The 21,011-nt window shown below is 35.5% G+C and overlaps 1 protein-coding gene across 1 annotated transcript in view; it reads left to right on the top strand.

The window, feature by feature from the left end:
* The window catches only part of FLT1 (fms related receptor tyrosine kinase 1), a gene marked incomplete at its 3' end in the record, with an annotated part of 112,017 nt that overhangs the window by 37,110 nt on the left and 53,896 nt on the right, over window positions 1-21,011 (top strand). Inside the window, exons 9-11 of the mRNA XM_083363101.1 lie at window positions 2,610-2,779; window positions 3,479-3,635; window positions 20,798-20,912. Coding sequence (XP_083219227.1) covers window positions 2,610-2,779; window positions 3,479-3,635; window positions 20,798-20,912 — 442 coding nt within the window. The remainder of the gene's footprint in view (window positions 1-2,609; window positions 2,780-3,478; window positions 3,636-20,797; window positions 20,913-21,011) is intronic.

The raw sequence follows: 21,011 nt of genomic DNA, 5'->3' as shown, positions 1-21,011 counted from the left end.
ATTTCATACAACTTCTATAGTTCTAATTGACCTGAGATTTTCTTGGGTCATGAACATACTATTTAAGGAGTGGTTTTGTGTTACTTGCCTGTGAAACAATGGTATCAATTTTGATCTCATTTTTGCCTTTGTTTTCATTCAAATCATTCTAAATGGCAGTAGCTATTCCTGAATTCATTAGTGTTTCACAAAAGCAGTCCTACAAGACTGATTAGGAGAACAGTTCCCTACATGCATGTGTGGCATTAGTTCACCATACTTGCAGCCAAATTTAATGTGTGCTCTAAAGCTTGGATTTCCACCTTTGAAACAATCACATTTCTAAATAAAAAACAGAAGCTGGAAAAGAGTTGGATGCAGGCCCACAGCCTGGGAATGCTATTTACCATTGGATTTAAAGGAGGCAGCTGTTAGAAAGAGTACATTTGCTTAATCACAGCTAGTGGTTTGCTATGCCTTTTCCTGGCCTAATTCAATCTGGCAATTGCCTGTTATTTTGACCACTACAATTTTTTCTTCCTAGATCCAGTCTGGGGGAAAAAATGTTGAAAGTAGCCACTAGGCTGCTAACTGGTGTATTGTAAGATGTGCAATGATTCCTTGACTGAAGAACCAGCATTAATTGCCAATTGTTCATCAGATTCAATTTAACATATTAAATGACTTCAGTTTTGAATAAGACTATTTCACTGTCATTAGCCTGTTATTATGTTTTAAAATTGCCAGGAAAAGGTCTGTGTTTCTAGCACTTGGAAAAGACCCACCCCTGTGGAATCTCTGCCTTTAGAAGACACATTTCACTCCAGATAGACCTCTGAGAGCAACCAAGCCTCCAGTCCTTGACCATAGCTTCATGGTCAAATCTATAGACATGGTCAATTGCAATGGTCAATTCTCAATTTTTGTGTACTATTATTTTTGTTTCCTCACCTCTCTTTTTATGTTGGGTTTATTAGCTAATTGAATAGATTAAACAGAAATGCAGGAAATGCCACAAATAATAAAATAATGTTTATTAAAGTAAAATAATGAGCAGACATTAGCATTGCTATAATAAACATTTTAATTAATTTTTTATAAGATCTAAAATTAAATCATATATTTAAAAAAAAATTGTTGGAAATGTAAGCAAATCAGCAATTATTAGCATTTTAATTGTGTGCTTCCTTGTGCATACACTTGAGATGTGGCATCAGATCCCCAAATATCACACTTGGTTATATCCACCTCATCTTCTATGACTGGTTTGCATGGGGCTAAGGGTGCAACTTTCTTCTTCTTCTTCTTCTGAACGATATCAGAGTGATCTGTCAAGGAGTTTAATAATTTAGACCAGACATGTCAAACTCGTATCTGAGATTTTCCCCCATTGCCGGCAATGGGGTGGGAGCGGTTTCCTCATGACATGTCTAGCCGATGGACTGGCAGTTTGACACCCCTGATTTAGACTGACTTTCAAAAGAACTAGTTGTTGATTCTGGGTGATCATTTAGTCCAAGGGTGTCAAACTCACCGTGTCACCTGATGTAGCGCAATGTATCGCAACTTTTTTTCCCCTTGCCGGAGCTGGGGTGGGCATGTAACGCATCCAGCCTGTGGACTGGCAGTTTGACACCCCTGATTTAGTCCAAAAAACTACATCCAATATAATAAAGCTCCATCATCATTGAGAAGAGACGTAATACAGAATCATTTAAATGTCATGCTGATTTTAAGAATGACATTTCAAACACTTGGGAGTTATTTTCAGTTTCAAATTATTGCCAGTTAAATTATTAGCTTTGTAGATTTAAGATAGTATTAAAATAGGAGAAGTTTTTCTGGGTTATATGTTCAAATATTCTGATGTTCCCTAGAAATTTTAAGTTTGGAATGTTTTTTAATAAAGAACTAAAACAGGAGGAATTCCACACACTCCAGAGACTGTGGTTGTAGTTAACTCCTGTCACTTTTCTGTATCCATGTATTCCCTAATAATATTTAATAAAAGTAATGTCCAACATTTCATTTCATGAATACTTCAAACACTTCACATTCCTTTTAACAACTAGTATTTGAGTAGGCGTATAGTGAGTAAATGAATAAAAATGAAGATTATTTGCAGCTACCCATTAATATGGATTTTGAATAAATCCACTAAATTTACCATTAATTAGCTTTTAAACATTTGTAAAGTCTTGTAATATAATTTGTTCCTCAAACCCTCAATGTCTTACATCAGAGCTGCACAGCAGGGCTGAGTCTGGTCCACAGAAGACTTAGATATGTGTCTCCTAGACATTATTCAAAGCCTGTCTTTAAAGATTATTATTTTTCCATGGATGTAAGTGGAAAATTAGTAAATACACAATCGAAGAGTAATCATATTAACCACATTAATGTAATTCCAGTGAATTACAAAAAAATTTCAGTTTTTATACCTGCTGTTCCTATTTCTTCCTACTGGTCTTAACTATAAAGTATGCCTCTAGTGTGCTACTAAAAGAATAAGTATGGTTCTTGATCCATAAAAATGTGCTCTGCTTATTTCCTATAAATGTTTACATATCACATAGGTAACATATGTAGCAACATCACAAGCAATTATGGATTTGATTGTCTTTTCACAGGTTGAAGGATGGGTTACCTGCTGCTGAAATGTGTGCCAGATATAAAATTAAAGGTTTCTCACTCATTATAAAACATGTTTCTGAAGAAGATGCAGGAAACTACACTATAATGTTGACCACCCGGCAATGGAACCTACAAAAAAATTTAACAATAACACTCAAAATAAATGGTGAGTCCACATTACTATCAGTGACAGTAAGCTGCAATCCTATAGAAAATTAAGTTATCTTGAATTCTGACTAAACATAAATATTTAAAAATGTTTTCATTATCAGAGATCACCTTGTTATGCTAAAATCATTCTGACAAAGGTATTAGTGTCTTTTAAAAAATGGCATTTCCATGCTCAGCTTTTCTGTCACCAGCTGATTAGCTTATGTGCTGCACTACCATGCAAGGGTCCGTGCAAATGGGTTGTTTGAGCCTGCAGCCAATGCCCTCTCTTCATCTTCCCTCTTCATCTCAAAAAGAAGGGAAAAAATAGGCTAGTCACTGTCAAATGAAGAGTGTAATTGTCCACTGGAGAAAGATAGGGCAGAAGGAGCACACCAGTTGGATTCTGGAGAGAAGGAGGGAATTCTAGAGAAACTAGTTAGGAAAGGTTGGAAGTTCCTAGAACTGTAGCTTCAAAACAAGCATTGCAAAACTGCTATTGCAGCACTTCTGAAGCAGAGGACAAACTGTTTCTGATTTTCCAAGGTTCTAGGAAGTTGCATGGTAGAGACACATATAGGCAGCAGTGGTGTCAGATCAACAAACACTGTATGTGGAAGGGGCCAAAATCTTAGTTTTTCTTCAGAAACAGTAATTCTTTCCATTTTACTTTAGAATAAAATTTCAGTTTACTCCTGTTCTTGTTTGTTAACAGTGAAACCTCAGATTTATGAAAAAGTGTCATCAATTCCTGGTCCTAATCTCTATCAGCTAGGAACTAAGCAAATTTTAACATGCATTGTTTATGGTATTCCTCAACCTGTGATAAAATGGACCTGGCAGCCATGTCAACAGAACCATTCCAGACCAAGGTAGATCATTTTTTATCCTTGCTTCCAATACTCTATCATTGCCCTTCTATGTTGTCATTAAACATCTTCTTCATGCAATGTGCAACTCAGCTTAAGCTATTTACGCTTAATATTTAAAATGTTTTAAATTAATTATGTTGGTATTACGAGTCACAGAGGAGTAGGTGGGATGCCTTGATGATGCAAAAGCTGGTTTTACTGTGGGGTTCTTGGTGCTCTCTGAGCTTTGTTGTTTGCTTGTTGATGTTTTGTTACCCATTAAGTAACTTCATCAGTGTCACTGGTTTTGTTCCTCAGGCAGGTTATCTAAAGACATTGTTGGGATGAAAAGAAATTAAACAACCACTGATTTTTACCTGAAATTGCAGCATGGCCTATACAATGCTTAGAAATATGCTGCTTGATTATGAGTTTGAATATCTTGCCTTACATACATGCCAGACTGATGGATCTGGAATCTGAAAAACCTTTGAAGTTCATCACTATCTGAAGTTCAGTAGGCAAGCTTTAGTTCCTCTTCCTTCAGAGAGCATATATTCAAGTATAGCATGATCACTTTCCCTCAAGATGCCGTCTTTAATTCTTCATCTGATTCTTGCCTGTTGGTGGGGATTAAGCATAGGATAGGAGACCCCGCTTCTTTCACCTTTTGAGAAATGGAGTTGTCAGGAAGAGAGGATCAGAATGTTTTGGATCTCTGAGCCTTGGCAGCGTTAGATTCCCAGAAGATGTCAGGATTATTTAAATCCTCTGTTGCACGTCATTTGAAAAGACTGGTTTATCCGTCTGTCTTTCTGTCATCTACCTACTTACCTTTTTTTCTTGGATTTGTTATTCACAAATAAATTCTAGCCTTTTAGTGTTATGGATCAGCCATGAGTATCACTGTGAATCAGGCCATTCTCCCTTACATTGATTGGCAGTTAAGAGCTAAGTTCTTAACCATACCCAAAGATTGAACCCGGGATCTTTTAAAGAAAAGAACGTGCTCACAGAGCTATGGTTATTCTCCTCTTCCTTTCTATTGATAGAATTAGAGGGAAAAAGAATTAGCTTGGAAATGTGCCACAAACTTCCACTTACCCACTGTGACTAAAATATACTGCTGTACTTCCCAATAAGAAAAGTATGGTGCCATTCATTTCTATAAGCAACAGAAATCAAAAAAGGAAAGACCAGGCCAGAGGTAGAAGTAACGAGTACCAAGGAGATGGACCAGATGTCAACAGAAAAAACATTAATGAAGGAGAATTGAGCAATGACAGATATATGGCTGGAAACATGTGGTTGCATTGTGGAAGTGAAGAAAGTTGGTTATGCAAGAGACTGAAAGAAGTCCAACCCAACTAATTCTTTGAAATTTGCTCTACTGTTGAAGAATTCATAAGACAGTGTACAGTCTCTGAGACAATGAGATCTCTATATTCACACACTCATACTCTTCTGAGTGGGAGAAGACATCCTTTGACTGGGTCTTATTTTTAAGGTAGCAATGCGTTAAACAGTTTCATTTAATACATGAACTCAAAGACATTCATTTAATACATGGACTCACATTTGTTTCACTCTTGAATGAGAACTCAAAACACTTCCTTACACCTGAGTAGAAGTGCTATCCAAGTAAATATATTGGTATAAACCTTGCTATCTTCTCTGGAAAAGCCTATCCTGCAAAGGTACCATGGTAGTAAATGCTACTGTCTTTATGTCTACCACATATAAGGCATTAAGAACAGGGATTGGCAGAATCCTCTCACTTTGTTTTTCTGCCTTCTCATCAAACATTACTTGTCAGAGGATAAATATGCACTGAACATATATTCATTAATGTAGCTAGGACATAAAGTAAATGGATTTGAGTTCAGTTATCTGGCACTATTAACTTCAAAAGAAAGAGATTGAAGAACAATTTATATCAGCTGTTTATTTATTTAACATTTTTGTATGTGGCTGCAGTCCAGTTGTCACTCAGCAGCTTACACCAAAAGAATGCTATTCCAAAAGAACATTAAATCTGTCTTCAAAAGCAGCCTAAATAGTAGCTGACCAAAGGAAGGAAAGTTCTTTCAACAGTATCAGTAGCAGAGAAAGAAATCACTCTCCCATTTCTTCACCATGTAAGCTTTATCCGCAATTTCTCCTCACCATTGGACAGCTGTTATTCAGGCTGATCCAGGTTCCTCAGCCAAGGATTGGGTCTGAGAACTAGCAGGTAAAGATGAGAGCTTGGTTTGAAAGATACTGTCCAAAGCAAAAGATATTGGCCAGAGACTGAAGAAAAAAGACAGGCCTGCATCAGCTAAAGTGAGCAATTGATGTTAAGCTGGCTGTACTGCTAACAGAATGGTCAGTAAAATGCCTTAGATAATATCTACAGCAAAACTATGTTGCATTAAGGTGAATCATGACTTTAACACTGACATAGATAAGGATGACTTCATGCTGACTTATGGGCTTGAGATCAGACAAAGACATTGTTCTGAAAGATTGCTGTGGTATGCTTGTGCTCTAGATAGACATAGATGAACAAAGACCGAAAGACAAAACTACTAGGACAGTTTCAAGTCAAAGAGAAGAAAGTTTTTCCCCTCAAAATAACTTTTTTTGCCCAACAAAATTATTATGGAGTTAGGAACAGTTATTTCTGTAAAGCACTGTTTCAGAACCAGATGTCTTCAACATGTATTGGCTCTTGACTCTCTGAATGCCACAGTCACCATGTGTCTGTAATCAGATGAGTTGTAATCCCATTTATGGAGAAGACTGTTCAAATTGGCCACTTCAGCTGTCAGAGAGTGTAGTTAGTTGGAACTATCCTTAGACCTGATTCCCTTAGGCTGGGAAAGATTGACTGTTCCTTCATGACATTTTATACGTGACCTCTCATGCTGCTAAGTTAGCAATTCTATAAATTACTCTTCCTGTGTTCATTCTCAGGAAATCTTATGTTTCCAAAATTCAAACTAGCCATTTTTAAATATTTAATAGTATTATTACTAGGTTAACAATCAAGTTATTACCTAGAATATCCATCATTATTGTGGTATCCTGACGTACATTTTCACATAGCCCTTCCTGGGTAATTCTGATATTGATGTGAAAGAAGACTGTGTGGAAGAATCAATTGTACAGCGAATCCTCATGGAAATTATGTTGGAATATGAAAATCCTTATTCTACTGAAAGACAACAAACCCAATTTAACCCAACAAACTTAATTTGATGTTTGATGGGATAAAAATGGATGCATCTCTATTTGTGATGTGCAAAAGTGATTGCTAAAATGAAACATGTAAGAATATTGTGAGTTGCACAGTCAGCTCAAAATATGACATGGGCAGCGTATTATTGAATTAAATAAATTAAATAAATAGATAAATAAATAAAGTGCATGCAGAATGACACTCCCCACAAAAAATCTTAATAAAGAAATTGAAAATGCTCAGTGAAAGAGGTTATTAGTTGATTGTTCAGATGTAAGGAGAAACATTGGAGCAAAAAAGAAAAATATGGATTAACACGGATATTCACACATCCGTGTCAAAAGTTCCATGTTTTTGTTTTATTTTTCCTTTTGTTTTAACCAATGCTTCCAAAATTTGACCAGATGAAATGGCTACCTAATTCATATATCCAAAACTGTTCTAAGAACAATACATATTTGGAATTTTAAAATAATAAAGTTAAAGGTCAGGTGAAATTACTAATCAGTCCCCAGTGACTTGAAATGTTTCTCCACTGTAGACCATCTTCTAAAAATTTGAGAGAGTTATTGCCCATTGCTCATAATTGCTCATTAGCCAAGAGTATTCTGCCTTTTGGCATTCATCCAACTGGAGAATATACTGTATTTCCCAGCATTAAATCGTTCTGAAACAATTCAAAACATCCAATCTATTTTGGTGAGTCAGCTCTGGATCTGTGCTCATCTAAATATGCTTGGAACAGGGACTAGACTAAAAATAACTTGCTGATTTCAGTGTAGGCACATCATGCACAATAGATAGATTGGATCTAAGTGCTTGTGGTTGAATTATTCCTTTTGTTTTCTTTTTAAAAAATTCATTCTCCAGAATGAATTACTGAATTAGTTTCTCAGTGGAAACCTCCTGAAAATGAAGCAGAAGATGTCAAAGGCTCTATCTACAAAGCAAATTCATCTGTTGTTAATTCTGTATTCTGTCTTTAATTCAGGAGTTCAAATTCTCTGTAGCTGACATTCTCATGCTTACTTGAGGGGCCAGGTTGGTCTCCATCTTGCCATAATGTTCTTTATGGGACATAGAGGACACAGTCTCTTGGTGGTTCTTTGACCTCATCAGCAGATGATTTTGGGGTCTTTAATAAGCCATGTTCAAATATTTATTTATCACTACATGTTACTAATCAATGCATTTTGTACCAGATAGATTTTATTCAGGAGATGTAAAAACCAGAGATAATTGGTTTCACAAGGTAATCCAGTGGGTGAACTGGCATTAAATCTTAGGCCTCTATAACTCCAACCAGTTTATAGATTATTGTACAATTTTTCTAGTTATTGTATTATTTGCCTATCCGTATTCTCCAGAATTCAATCTGATAAGCATACATATTTATAATAATTATTACTCTGTTCAAAATATTGTGAACTCACAGTTGCCAGGTCATTAGCTAGTGTTGGCCTTCATACACATCAACCTTCCCAAGAACCTAGGATGTTGTAATATATTGACATAGTATATATGTGGATAACCATGGTCACTTTATGCCATGATCTTTGAGTTTTGATTTTCAGATATTGATACTTTGTGATCTTCTCCAATTCTTTGTTTCCTATTTTACTATCTTGGTATTGCCACATCAATTATCCACACATTCTTCTTTTCAATCACAGTTATATCTGTTATATATGTTGTTAGCCATGACTTTATCAATCTGTATTTAGAAATCCCACAATATTTTAATCTGCTCATATTTGGCTACATTTTCAACTCTTTGTTCCTACCAATTTTTCATTACTGTTACTTGATAATTTTTCCAGATGTTCCAGGGAATCATTATGGCCGCTATATTATGCTATTGTTTATAATCAATTTGTGGAATCCTCTTGCACGAGCTGAGAATGGGATCTACTGGGGTTTTTTGTTTTTGTTTTTTTGTTTTGCTTCTTTGCATAATCTGCTCTTTGAATCATTTGCTAACTTTTCAATTCTGGCCTTGATTGCATTAGTTCAAATAGTTTGCTCTTGCACAGACAAAATCAAGGGTTTAGTTTCTTTTTCAAATTTTCCTCTTGTGTGCCATTGCCAGAATTTATCTTTATCTGCTTCCTCCTCAATGTTTTATAGACATTGACCATGTGATGCTTTTCCTTGCCAGCATTCTGTTTGTATTCTTATTACATTATTTCGATATTCACTTTTTGTTTCCTATACTTTTAGTAAGTTCCAGTTTTTAACTTTCATCAGTTCTTGCTGGTTTTTAAAATAATCAGCCATTCTATGCTTTGTTTAACAGAAGTAAACCTCTGGATCTGTGCTCATCTAAATATGCTTGGAACAGGGACTAGACTAAAAATAACTTGCTGAGTTACTTCTGTTTAACAGAAGTAAACCTCTGCTTCCATTTCTGTCGGGCATATATAATTTATCAAAATCATTATGGGGATGTAATGCATAGTGAATAGTCATCTGTCTTCTTGGGTCCAGTTAATAATTCCAGCAATATATTGTATCACGGGTATGGCCTAGGAATTGATGGCTTGGATGGTGTCTTTAGCAATTTTCTCATCTTTGGACATACTCTTTAATAATCACATTTTTAAGTTCTCCATACTTGATGTTATCTAACTATAAAATGGCCAGATACTTGCAGGCCTCATCATGATAGCCTTGGATGGTTGGTCATTTGGTATTTTAATTCCATTAATTGTTCGTGATTTTATGCTTCTATGTTGCTACTGAAGAACATTTCCTCAGTTGAATTCCATTGCTATAGCTGTGCTAAAAATTCTGTCAATGACTGTCAATTTGGCAATGACTGGATTTTGATTTCTGATTTTTCATAAAGCTTCAGATCTTCCATAGAAAACAAAGTTGGGATTTTATTAACATGTTTTGCTGTTTGACAGCCAAGATTTATTTTCTTGCAAATCACTGAAGGTGGTATCATGACAATGACAAATAATAAAAAAGATAATGTCATCCTGGAAGATTCCTCCCCGAAGGTTAAGCTCATATTTTTCATTTCCAACCACCAGTTATGTCTTCTACCACTTTGTTAGTTTTTCTATTAACACTCTAACATTCTGATACCTGTGTTTCCAAACATCTGATGATCCAGCTATATGGTAATGAATCAAATACCTTTTTATAACAATTTAGACCATATTCAAAATGGTTTTTCTCCAGAACCATTTTATCAGTCAAAAGTTGATATTTGGTGCCTATGTTTTTCCTCCCCCCCCTTTCTGTTCAATGGGGAGGATATTATTTTCTTCTAACTAATCTTGGATGTTGTCTGCTATTATGCCTGTGAGTAATTTAAACAAGCAAGTATTTAAGCATACAAGCAAGTACGTTATAGGGCCTACATTTTCTGGGTCTTTTTGAATCAGATATATTTTGCCAGCTATTTGCTGATGTCCCCTTTATGCATTACTTCATTAAGATGTTTAGCTATAATTGGATGTAACTTAGGCAGATATTTGAACCAAAAGCCATGCACTTGATCACTTTGAGGAGATGTCCTGTTTTTAATTCTTTTTGTTCAATTTTTAACCATTTCTATTGTTATTATTAGTTATTATTGTGTTTTATTGTTATTATTAGTCCAGCAAGGCTGTATACTGTCACCCTGCCTGTTTAACCTATATGCAGAGGACATCATGAGAAAGGCAGGGCTAGATGAATCAAAAGTTGGAATTAAGATTGCCGGGAGAAATATCAACAACCTAAGATATGCAGATGATACCACTCTAATGGCAGAAAGTGAAGAGGAACTAAAGAGACTCTTGTTGCGAGTGAAGAAGGAGAGTGCAAAAGTTGGGTTGAAACTGAACATTAAGAAAACTAAGATCATGGCATCCGGCCCTCTCAATTCCTGGCAAATAGATGGGGAAGAAATGGAGGTAGTGACAGATTTTATTTTCCTGGGCTCCAAGATCACCGCAGACGGGGACTGCAGCCAAGAAATTAAAAGATGCTTGTTCCTGAGGAGGAAAGCCATGGCAAACTTAGACAGCACACTAAAAAGCAGAGACATTACCCTGCCAACAAAAGTGCCTATAGTCAAGGCTATAGTCTTCCCAGTTGCAATGTATGGCTGTAAAATTTGGACCATAAGAAAGGCTGAGCGCCAAAGAATTGAAGCCTTTGAACTATGGTGCTGGAGAAGACTCCTGCGAGTTCCTTGGCCTGCAAGGCGATCAAACCGGTCAGTCCTAAAGGAGATCAACCCTGACTGCTCTTTAGAAGGCCAGATCCTGAAGTTGAAACTCAAATACTTTGGCCACCTTATGAGAAGGAAGGACTCACTGGAGAAGAGCCTAATGCTGGGAAAGGTTGAGGGCAAGAGAAGAAGGGGACGACAGAGAATGAGTTAGCTGGATGGAGTCACAGTAGGCATGAGCCTAAATGGACTCCAGAAGATGGTAGAGGACAGGAAGGCCTGGAGGAACATTGTCCATGGGGTCGCAGTGGGTCGGACACGACTTCGCAACTAACCACAACATTGTTATTATTAAAGTTTTTCCATTTGATTTTTAATAAATTCATCTTCAGATTCTTTCTATTCATCCAGAATTTTCTTTTCCTTTCTCATGTCTTCTTGGTTTCCCATAGAGTTTTTCAAAGCTGGATTGTTTCCTTTTTGTTTGGTTTTCCATTTTCAAAATTCCTATTGCCATTTATAGTTTGGTAGAATTACCTGTGGTCTGATTGAAAAATTGGGTAATTTATGTCTCGTAGCATTCAATTTTCCCAGCTATTCTGATATTTGTTGCTTTGTTTAAAGCTTCTTCATTTTTTTCTAGTGTTAAACCATTTTTTATTAGGCTTGTCCTTATCCTTACCTCTTCAATTTTTGCTCTTTCCTGTTTTTTAAATTATTTGTGAATAAAGGCTAACACAGCTAAAGAACTGGAACTAAACATGGTGTCATTACTAATGAGTAACTTTGATGGCACAACTATGTAATTCAAGGACTGTTTAGTTTTATACAGTGTGCCAATCTGAGTGTGAGGCTGCTTGTTAAAAGTAGATTAATCACATTAAAGGAATTTATTACAAACTATAGCCTAGGTCAAGGTTCTGTGGTCTTAATAGCACAGAAACAGTAATAGTATGAAGATGGTTAGTCAATGCATGTGATACAGATGGACCCTTTCTAGCCAAACAGCTGCAAATAACTGAAAAACTTAACTTTACATGTTCATAAATAGATATAGAGAGAGTCCTTGCTTAGTAACTTCCTCAGATCCCCTTTCTTTCCTAATATATTTCTTTTCTGTTAGACCCATTGTTGCTTTTAGCTATCTGCACAGTGTGCTGATCTGTGCAGCAAACGCATGCATTCCTATTCATAGAATACACACATGTAGAGACTATAAAACTGCTTGGAAACTATAAAAAGACAATATTTATCTGCCTGGTGTAACACAACTCATTGGAGATAGGAAGTTGAGTAATCCCTAGAAAATGCCATCGTATTGCATTCAGAAACATTAGGTCACTGATTCATTCAGGAAGCAAAGGCATATAACACCCACAATGAGCCTAGAAAAGTTGTGGGTTTAATAAGGAAGATTCCTTCCTTGGAATACTGCCAGGATTGTTCTGTTTCACTCTCTGTCATGTTAGAATTGGTTCAGATGACAAGTAGGTATTAATAAATGTCTAGTTAACTCCCTGTAATAAATGTCAAAACAGGCAACCTAGTGACCTTTTGTGGATGTCTCTTATGTTACATTGTTCATGTGAACTTGGGCCTTTAATTATATATGGACTTATTGTCTGATTCCTATTAGTCTTAATCCAGCACAAATAATGAAGGAAATAAATGGAAAAGAAACAGACAACACCAATGTATAGTTGTCATTGGTTAGATTCTAGTTGTTCCTTCTGTATGAACCATGTAGACATCAGTTTGTGTTTTGGAATCTGTATTGTACAGCTTTCATTGAGTAATTCTGGCATTTTGCTGGTACATTTGTGAACAAGATTCCCCACCTCTCAACCTGTTTAGTTATGTTTCTGAGATCATAGTTTTACTTCCCTATGGATTCTGGACATCAAAGGCAGAAAAGTAGTGAATAATTTTTCAGGGAATGGAAGATGTAATCAATGATATTGCTGGAAATAGCATGGCTATTTTTTTCCAGACACTTGGTAGAATTTTTTCAAGGGAAGGGGAAGGGAAAGCAAATGGCTTCACAATGGTAACACTTGAAGAAAGGTGATATAATTTTGGAATAAATTCAGCTACAACGTGGAATGTGAATGACTAGGTGTGGTTGAAAGAAGCTGTTGTGCCTTTTATTTTTATTTTTTAAAAAAGATGACATCATTTTTATGCCTTTCATACACTGAAAGTCATTAATACTTATCTTTGTATTTAAGGGTCTGTATTTTTCCCCCAAATGACACTGGAATGTCCTTTTGAAAATCATCCATAATTTCAGGATGTGTCATAAACAAGCAACATTTGCCTAAATACTTCTTATAATGAATATTTCAGAAAGGATTTGCAAAGTTGCATATGATTGTTTTTAATAGTAACTTGTGTCACATTTTACAGTTCCTTTTATTGGATTCTATATGCACTAAAATGTGTGCTGTGTATGTTTCAAAACATTGCTATAAATTCTTTTTAAAAGACAAAATCCATATCTTATCTTGCTGTGAATTCTGGTTTTTTTTTTCCCTAGCAGGTTTTTAAAAAGTCTTAAGACTGTAATCTTTTTACAGGCAACAGTTATATTCAAAACCTATTATTCAGTAATATTCTATGGATCAGAGCATTCTTTATCTGAAATGTTAAACTGGTAAAATACAAGTTTGTATTTTACAGACTTGTAAATTACAATGCAAATAATGTATTCAGATGATCACAGTAACAGTTGTGCTTTTATGAGTGAACTGAGCACTCATAATGCAGCCCTGTTACTTGATTTTATATCAGCAGTCCTTGTAATCAATAAACTGGTTTATACTTTAAATACATGGACAAATATCAAGGTGACATGCGGTCAGCTTTCAGCCTGGAAAGCTTCCCTATCCAGAGTTATAAATATTTCATTCTATTGTACTTGGCAAGCTGCAAGCAATTGGAGGTAGGATCTCATTAAGACAGCAAACTGTGGAATAGGGAGAGGATAGTGTGAAGCTAAGGGTGATAACAGTGGCCTTGTCTAGAATAGGCCATGGGAGTTTTCTTATCTTACTTAGGCAGGAGGTGCTGGAAGCTTCCTGTGCGAAATTAGGAGCATATGCTGCTTTCCTCTTGTTGTTTGGCTTCCTCCTGCATATAAGACGGTTCCCAGCACAGTGATTATCTTTGCATCTTCAAACATGGCACAATTTACTTCCTTAAGAGTTTGATGTATCCTTAAGAGTCATGTCTTTTTTTTTCCCCATCTCCCCCTCTGTCCTAGATTCCTTCTCAAGAGCTTGCTGGTTGATGTCCTAGGCATATGTGCCTTTTAAAACTTAGCAATATATGATCTGTAAAGGCCAAAGCATACAAAATGTGCCTCCTGAGGATTGGATACTGTAATGTATTGGGCTTTGTCTTGTTAAGGGAACACCACGTGGGTTAATTGCTGGAAGGTTGCTTAAGCAGGGAAGCTGGCTAACGGCTCCCAGCTCCTCAGACAATCCGTCCCCAGCACCGCCATTGGCTCCCTCTAGAGCGGCAATAGTTTGCTTTAAACCTATTGGCCGCCGCCTAGAGGCCAGGGTATAAATTGCTGCATTCGCAGCCCTGTTTCTCAGTTCAGATCCTGCAAGCAATAAACAATGATCTTTGCTGAGCTCACTTGCCTCGCCTCATCACTGAAGCAAAGAATCCAGTACATCACAGATACTGTTTGGGAAAGTGCACTTTTTTTTACAGAGCTGGTGTTCTTGAATGTAGGATTATTAGATTTACAGCTTTGACTGCTTCTTCCTCTTTCCTCATTTCTGTGGAAATTGAAACTAAAATTGATGACTTCTGGTTTCCAAAGCTGAATGATGCTTTCCCAAACACAAATTAACTGGATCTTTAAACACGGATATGTGATAGATAGGTAAAGTAATAGGTAGATGAATTATGAAATATTTACTGGTAAAATGACATTTTCATCACTGATTGAACCATGTGCTCTTGAGTTGGGGGTATAATAAAGCTATAGTTTTATTTCCAAGTTGCATAAGGAAAACATTAGTGTCCCCAGGAACACTCACTCTTGACTGCATCTGCCTATCCAATAAGATCAGGAAGAGAGGACTTCCCTTTCTTCAGAAACGCCATCAGTAATGTCCATGAAGGAATGACTTTCCAATTCTTCCTGAAACAGCATTCCTCCATAATTAGACTTAACCATGTTGGTTTTTAGGAAGGCTTTTAGGACTTTGGGAATAGATACATTATGAGGCTATAACTTCTTCAGTTGGAATGTCTTTCTTGTGGATGGATTGATATTGCCCATGGCTAATCAGGAAGATCATTTTCTGGGTAGATAAAATAGGTTTTATGGGTTTTTCCTTCTTTTATTTCCATCGTTGTTTTAATCTCATTTGCCTTAGCAGGCTATGCAAGCTGTTCAAGTTCATTAATGACTGGAGTGGCATATATAGTAAGTCCCCTATTTATCAGTAACAGATATCTGAGAATTTGGGAAATTCTGGGGGCAGAAATCAAGGCTTCTGAATATTTACTATCTAAAATAAACATTAAGCCCTGTATACATTCCAAATATTAGCTATCTTCATGATTACAATTACAATTCTGAACAGAATAGCTCATTTGCACTACATGGAGAATGAGTCACTGGAGACATTGCTGAGTGGGTTATATCCCACTGAGTTTGCATTATTGAAACTACTAGATGATTCACAGTGAAACTGGAATACAGTCAAGTCTACAATGGATTTTGCATCTTTTTTGATGTTGGTCTTTTTCATATGACAGGATTTCACCTTATGAAAAATAGATTCCTATTGCTATTTATATTATGGATAAATCCCAACACAATTTTTAAAGAAAGTAACAAGATGAAATTTGAACAAATAACATTGATAAACAACTAAGCTGTGAACAAGAAAATTCTGGGTTCATATCTTTTATTTGTTTATTTGTGAACACATGCAATACATCTTTCTCCTCCTGTTTTCCCTGCACCTTCCTCCTTCTTCTATTTTCCCCACAACAACAACCCTGTGAGGTGAGTTGGGCTGAGAAAGACTGGCCCAAGTTCACCCAGCTGGCTTTCATGGCCTGGTGTCTTAATCACCAGACCAAACTGATTAACTTATCAAACTTATCAACTTGCAAGAAATTCAGCATGGTAAACCTAATTTAATTTGCCACAACCCTATGCTACTTAGGTTGGATCTCTCTCTCTCTCTCTCTCTCTCTCTCTCTCTCTCTCTCTCTCTCTCTCTCTCTCTCCCTCAATTTCTTCTCAGTTCTTTCTTTTCTCCTTCTGATCCTGTTTTGCTGGAGCCTGATTATAGGCATTGAAGGAATCTATGGAATGACCAACATATTCAGACTTTCTGGAAGACAAGCATATCTTGATTACAACCATTGAGCCAAATCATTGTGCTTCTGGTTTTCTTGCTTTCCTCCTAAACTAGCTTCCATTTTAGCTCAATTGCTAAAGTAAATAAAACCTTGTTACTCTAAGTTGCACTGGTATCCTATATATTTGCTGGTATCCCATATCTGGAACATACGAGTGGTGATTTTGTTCATAGTTTTAGGTTTGCAGTGAAGTGCCAACACTGCATTCCCAACAAAAGACATAACAATAATTCACCTATCATACCTATCATAAAGAATAGTAAAAGGAATCTTAGGTTTTAATAGGTAGCCATACAGTTGGGGTTAGACCAGCATTTCTAAACCTCAGTAATATAAAGATGTGTAGACATCAACTCCTAGAATTCTCCAGAAAGCTATTTTGCTTTCTCCTGTGTTCTTAACATCAAATTCTTCCAATTCTTTTCTTCCATTTATGAAGGAATAAAGAAAGTATGCAAAACAAAATTCACTCCTTATGTAGTATCTAAATGCACAGAGTCCAGTTTGTAGTTTGTAGTTTTGTAGTTTTTAGGGTGAGGAGGACAGTAAGAAGATTGGACAATGGGAAGAATCTACACATGTAGAGCTCTGTGCCATGGCAGTTTGTCAAGAAACTCTCACTGATGGTGCCATTCCATTTTAGCACTCAAAAATTTTGGTAGCTTGTTGAGATTGTAGTTGACGTTTTGCATTATTACTGTAAGTATTATATAAGATTCAGCATTGCACAGGTTTTTTAAAAAAATCAGCTGCTTTAAACTGATTGGAAACTGACACCATAAGTAATATTTTTAAAAGCAGAGAAAGAAGAACATCGAATTATTGTCCTAGATAGGACAGTAAATAAACAACCAACCAGACTGTTTGAAATCTTCTTCCTTACCTCTTTTTGAAAAAGAATCAATTCAAACAATGGCAAAGAAATATGCTAGCAATCAACTGCCGCAGTGTAAAGTTATTTCTCTAAGCCTATATAGTAACTATCTTAGATATTCCAGGAACATATTTGCTATATGGCAATGTTTCTCAGCCTTGAAACTTTTAACATGTGTGGACTTCAGTTCTCAGAATACAGCATGCTGGCTGGGGGATTCTGGGAGTTGACGTCCACACATGTTAAGGTTGACAGCATTGAGAAACACTGCTATAGGGTGTTACAGATGAGGAACTGGTCAGATCGGCAAACCAATTGAGCATCACAGACATAGATTGATATATAGGGATTTAAGTCTTAATGGGTTACTGATTGATATTTTTGTTTGGGAGTGCAGTTGTTTTGCTTTATTTTATGTATGCCAGTTTATTTCTTTTTATCTTGTTAGCAATATCTGCCTAGCAGGACTTTGGACATTCTAATATGCTGGTTTTCCATTTTATAGAAACTGAAGGGAGATTTAGAAATAGTTTGCACAGTCGTTGCTCAAGTAAATGAAAGGAAAGCAATAACAACCGTTCCAGAAATGCCTAATCTCCTGGCAATTTCAAATAATTTTTAGATTACTGTTTGCTGTATACTTTGAAATAGCAGGCTAGCTTTCTTTCACCTGATTCATGACCCCACCAATATTATAGATAAGGAAAGCATACAATTATTATTATTTTTTTAAAAAGTGGACAATTCTCAGTATCTGGACCTAGTGTTGAATCATCTCTAGGTCAAGATGCTAAACACCACCCACACAATTTTTATGCAACATCCTGCTTGTCTTGTTGTGGATAGAATGTATAATACAGTATATAAAAGCTGAATGGATACAGTACTGTTCAGTGAACATATATCTTTATATGACATTCCCAGGTGCTTTTCATAATTTATCGAGTTTTCTTTGATTTCAGTATAACATGCTAAGGATGCTTTGTATGGAATATTGGCTTATTTATATATATTAAGATGCCTTTTCATTGAGTCTGATCATTCAGAGTTTGGAGAAGATCCAGTCTTATGCTAAACAACACTGTTCACTCACAGTAAATTATATGCCAAATTGCAATTGATTTTCTGTGCTTTTATGAATATGGCATTCATATGGCATCATTTGAAATTTATCATTTTAAGTATGCAGTATTTTGTGACTCCACACAGGTTTTTAAGCATTTTCACATTATTTCTAAAGCTATAGTACTATCAGCTTTGAACTATCAAGTTATAATATTATAACATAACACAATATTATTTTTTAAAAAATCCTTTCCAGTCATTTCAATTTTGACAATAATTTGGTAAGATACTTTATTTGAGGGTGAAGGTTCACTCTCTGAGCTTGTGGACTGGTTTCCAAATGTTTCATTACCAGGCTAGGTACAATAACATCTTCAGGATAGTTTAGGGGGATGTCAATGTTCTTCTGCTTATAAGGGCTTCAGGTGTGGGTGTGTCGAGTGAGGGCCTTGTGATGGGTCTTGTGATGGGTCAGGTGTGAGTCTTCAGTGAGTCTTTTGATGGATCTTGTGATGGGAAGGTTATATTAGGTCATAAGACCCATCACACAAGACCCTCATGCAACACACCCACACCTGAAGCCCTTCTAAACAGAAGAACACCAATAGTGACATCCCCTAAATTCTGCTGAAGATGTTACCTAGCCTGGTAACTAAACATTTGGAAACCAACCCACAAGCTCGGAGAATGAAGCTTCACCCTCATACTACATCCAAGTTACAGATATTCACCACTATTGCAAAGATACTTTATTTATTATGAAAAATAAGATTGTTCATCAAACTGTCAGTCCATCCATTTGTCAGTCTTTTTACTGATCCTGGAAACAGTTAACCACACTAAAGCTTCTGGGCAATGCTGTTAACAGTCATATGCAGTGAAATAGATTGTGAAGTATAAGTAGGAAAAAAAACCCCACACAATTCAGCTGTACACATTACTGCAATCAATTCACACATTTTTCTTAGCTGTATTTCCCTCTGATATCGCCCAAGTTTAATCCAGAAGGTTCAGGCCTTCTGGAATAAACCTGGTGGAATCAGGTTTATTGTGTTTTCCATAATATTTATATTTCCAATAATCCATAACAATGAGAAGTTGTTGTTTTTTCAATGGCATAAGCCAGTGTTTTTCAAGCTTGGCAACTTTGTGTGGACTTCAAATCCCAGAATTCCCCAGCCAGCATGAAAAACACTAATATAAACGATTGAGAAAATTATGGGACATTTTGATGCTTTCTGATCACAGATCACTGTCAATGAAAATAACAAACATTTAATTTAAAATTTCACTTTGCTAAAGACAATAATTTACAAAGGAAAATGATGTTTGCTTTAAAGAGAATGTTGATAAATATTAACAAACTAGTCATGAAAAATAAAAAAGTTTGACAAGAGCTCAAACTCTATGAGGGACTAAATGTAGAAATGTGGAATAGACACAAGAATACTTTCCAAAAGAAATATGAAGCAATATGTATGAGATAATGAATATTTCTCCAAATTTATTTCCATAAGTGTAAGATTAGGTTTGGAAAATTATTTCCATCAAAGCTACACTTGAATGTTTTGATTACAAGTTAATTAATTATAAAATAAAAGAACTTCAAGAATTTCATCTGATACAACATTATAACATTTGCATTTTCTGTGATACCTGCAATATTAAAGAAAAAGAATGTTTCATTTTAATTTCCATATTTTTATTATTTGGGAGATTTTTTCCTAAATTTTGTAAACTACATGGAATACATTATCAAGCTATTAATTGACTTTCAATTGATTGATTATGTACCTTCAAATACCAAATTAAAGAACAAATTATATTTTGATGGTTAAATATATTTTCTATATTAAGAAAAATTTCTGCAAAGTGTGTGTAATGGGATACAATATAGAATAGATGTTTCAAAATTTACTTTTTATAAATGAAACTTAGTTTTTAATATTGAAAGATTCCATCTGAAAAGCTAAAACCTTCCTAAAACCTGAAGCTTGAAACCTAGATTTTGAAGTTTGAAATAATTTCAAAAAATAAAATATTATAAAAATGTCTGAAAAATAGTATTTGTACTAAGTGGATAAAAATTACTTTTGTAATAAGTTTTGTTCGGATCAGTTTAAAAATTTAGGAATTACTTGATTACAAACTATAGTTTTTATATTTTTGTCTATATGATTTCCACAGGGCATTTTGTCCTTTACCTTCACATGTTTTTATAAAATGTTTTACTTTAATTTACTACCTATAATTAATGTAAAACCATGAATTTACTTTGAAATAACTAACTTTATTCAAGTTTCCATTTCAAGACAGAGGGTACAGACTTACCGTCGGAAACTTAGTAATGAAAGCTTGATTTAAATTTGAAACAGCGTTTTGTTAATGGGAATGCCTTACTATTTTTGGTGCTGTTTTATTAAACTGTTGCTTCATTTTTATTTATCCTGTCATAGGTATGACTTTTGCTCCAGTTCAGAAAATCCGCTAGTTTTGACATCTGAAAGCACTACAGGAAACAGAATCCAAAGCATTACACAAAGAACAGATTTAATAGAGGGGAAGAACAAGGTAAGGCACTTTGGAGGGGGAAATTAAACTTTGGGCATCTTTTTATTTATTTATTTATTTATTTATTTATTTATTTATTTATTTATTTATTTATTTATT

This window comes from Vipera ursinii (genome assembly GCF_947247035.1).
Source record: "Vipera ursinii genome assembly, chromosome: 4".
In the NCBI taxonomy this organism is placed as follows: domain Eukaryota; kingdom Metazoa; phylum Chordata; class Lepidosauria; order Squamata; family Viperidae; genus Vipera; species Vipera ursinii.
This window is presented reverse-complemented; position numbering and strand designations above follow the sequence as displayed.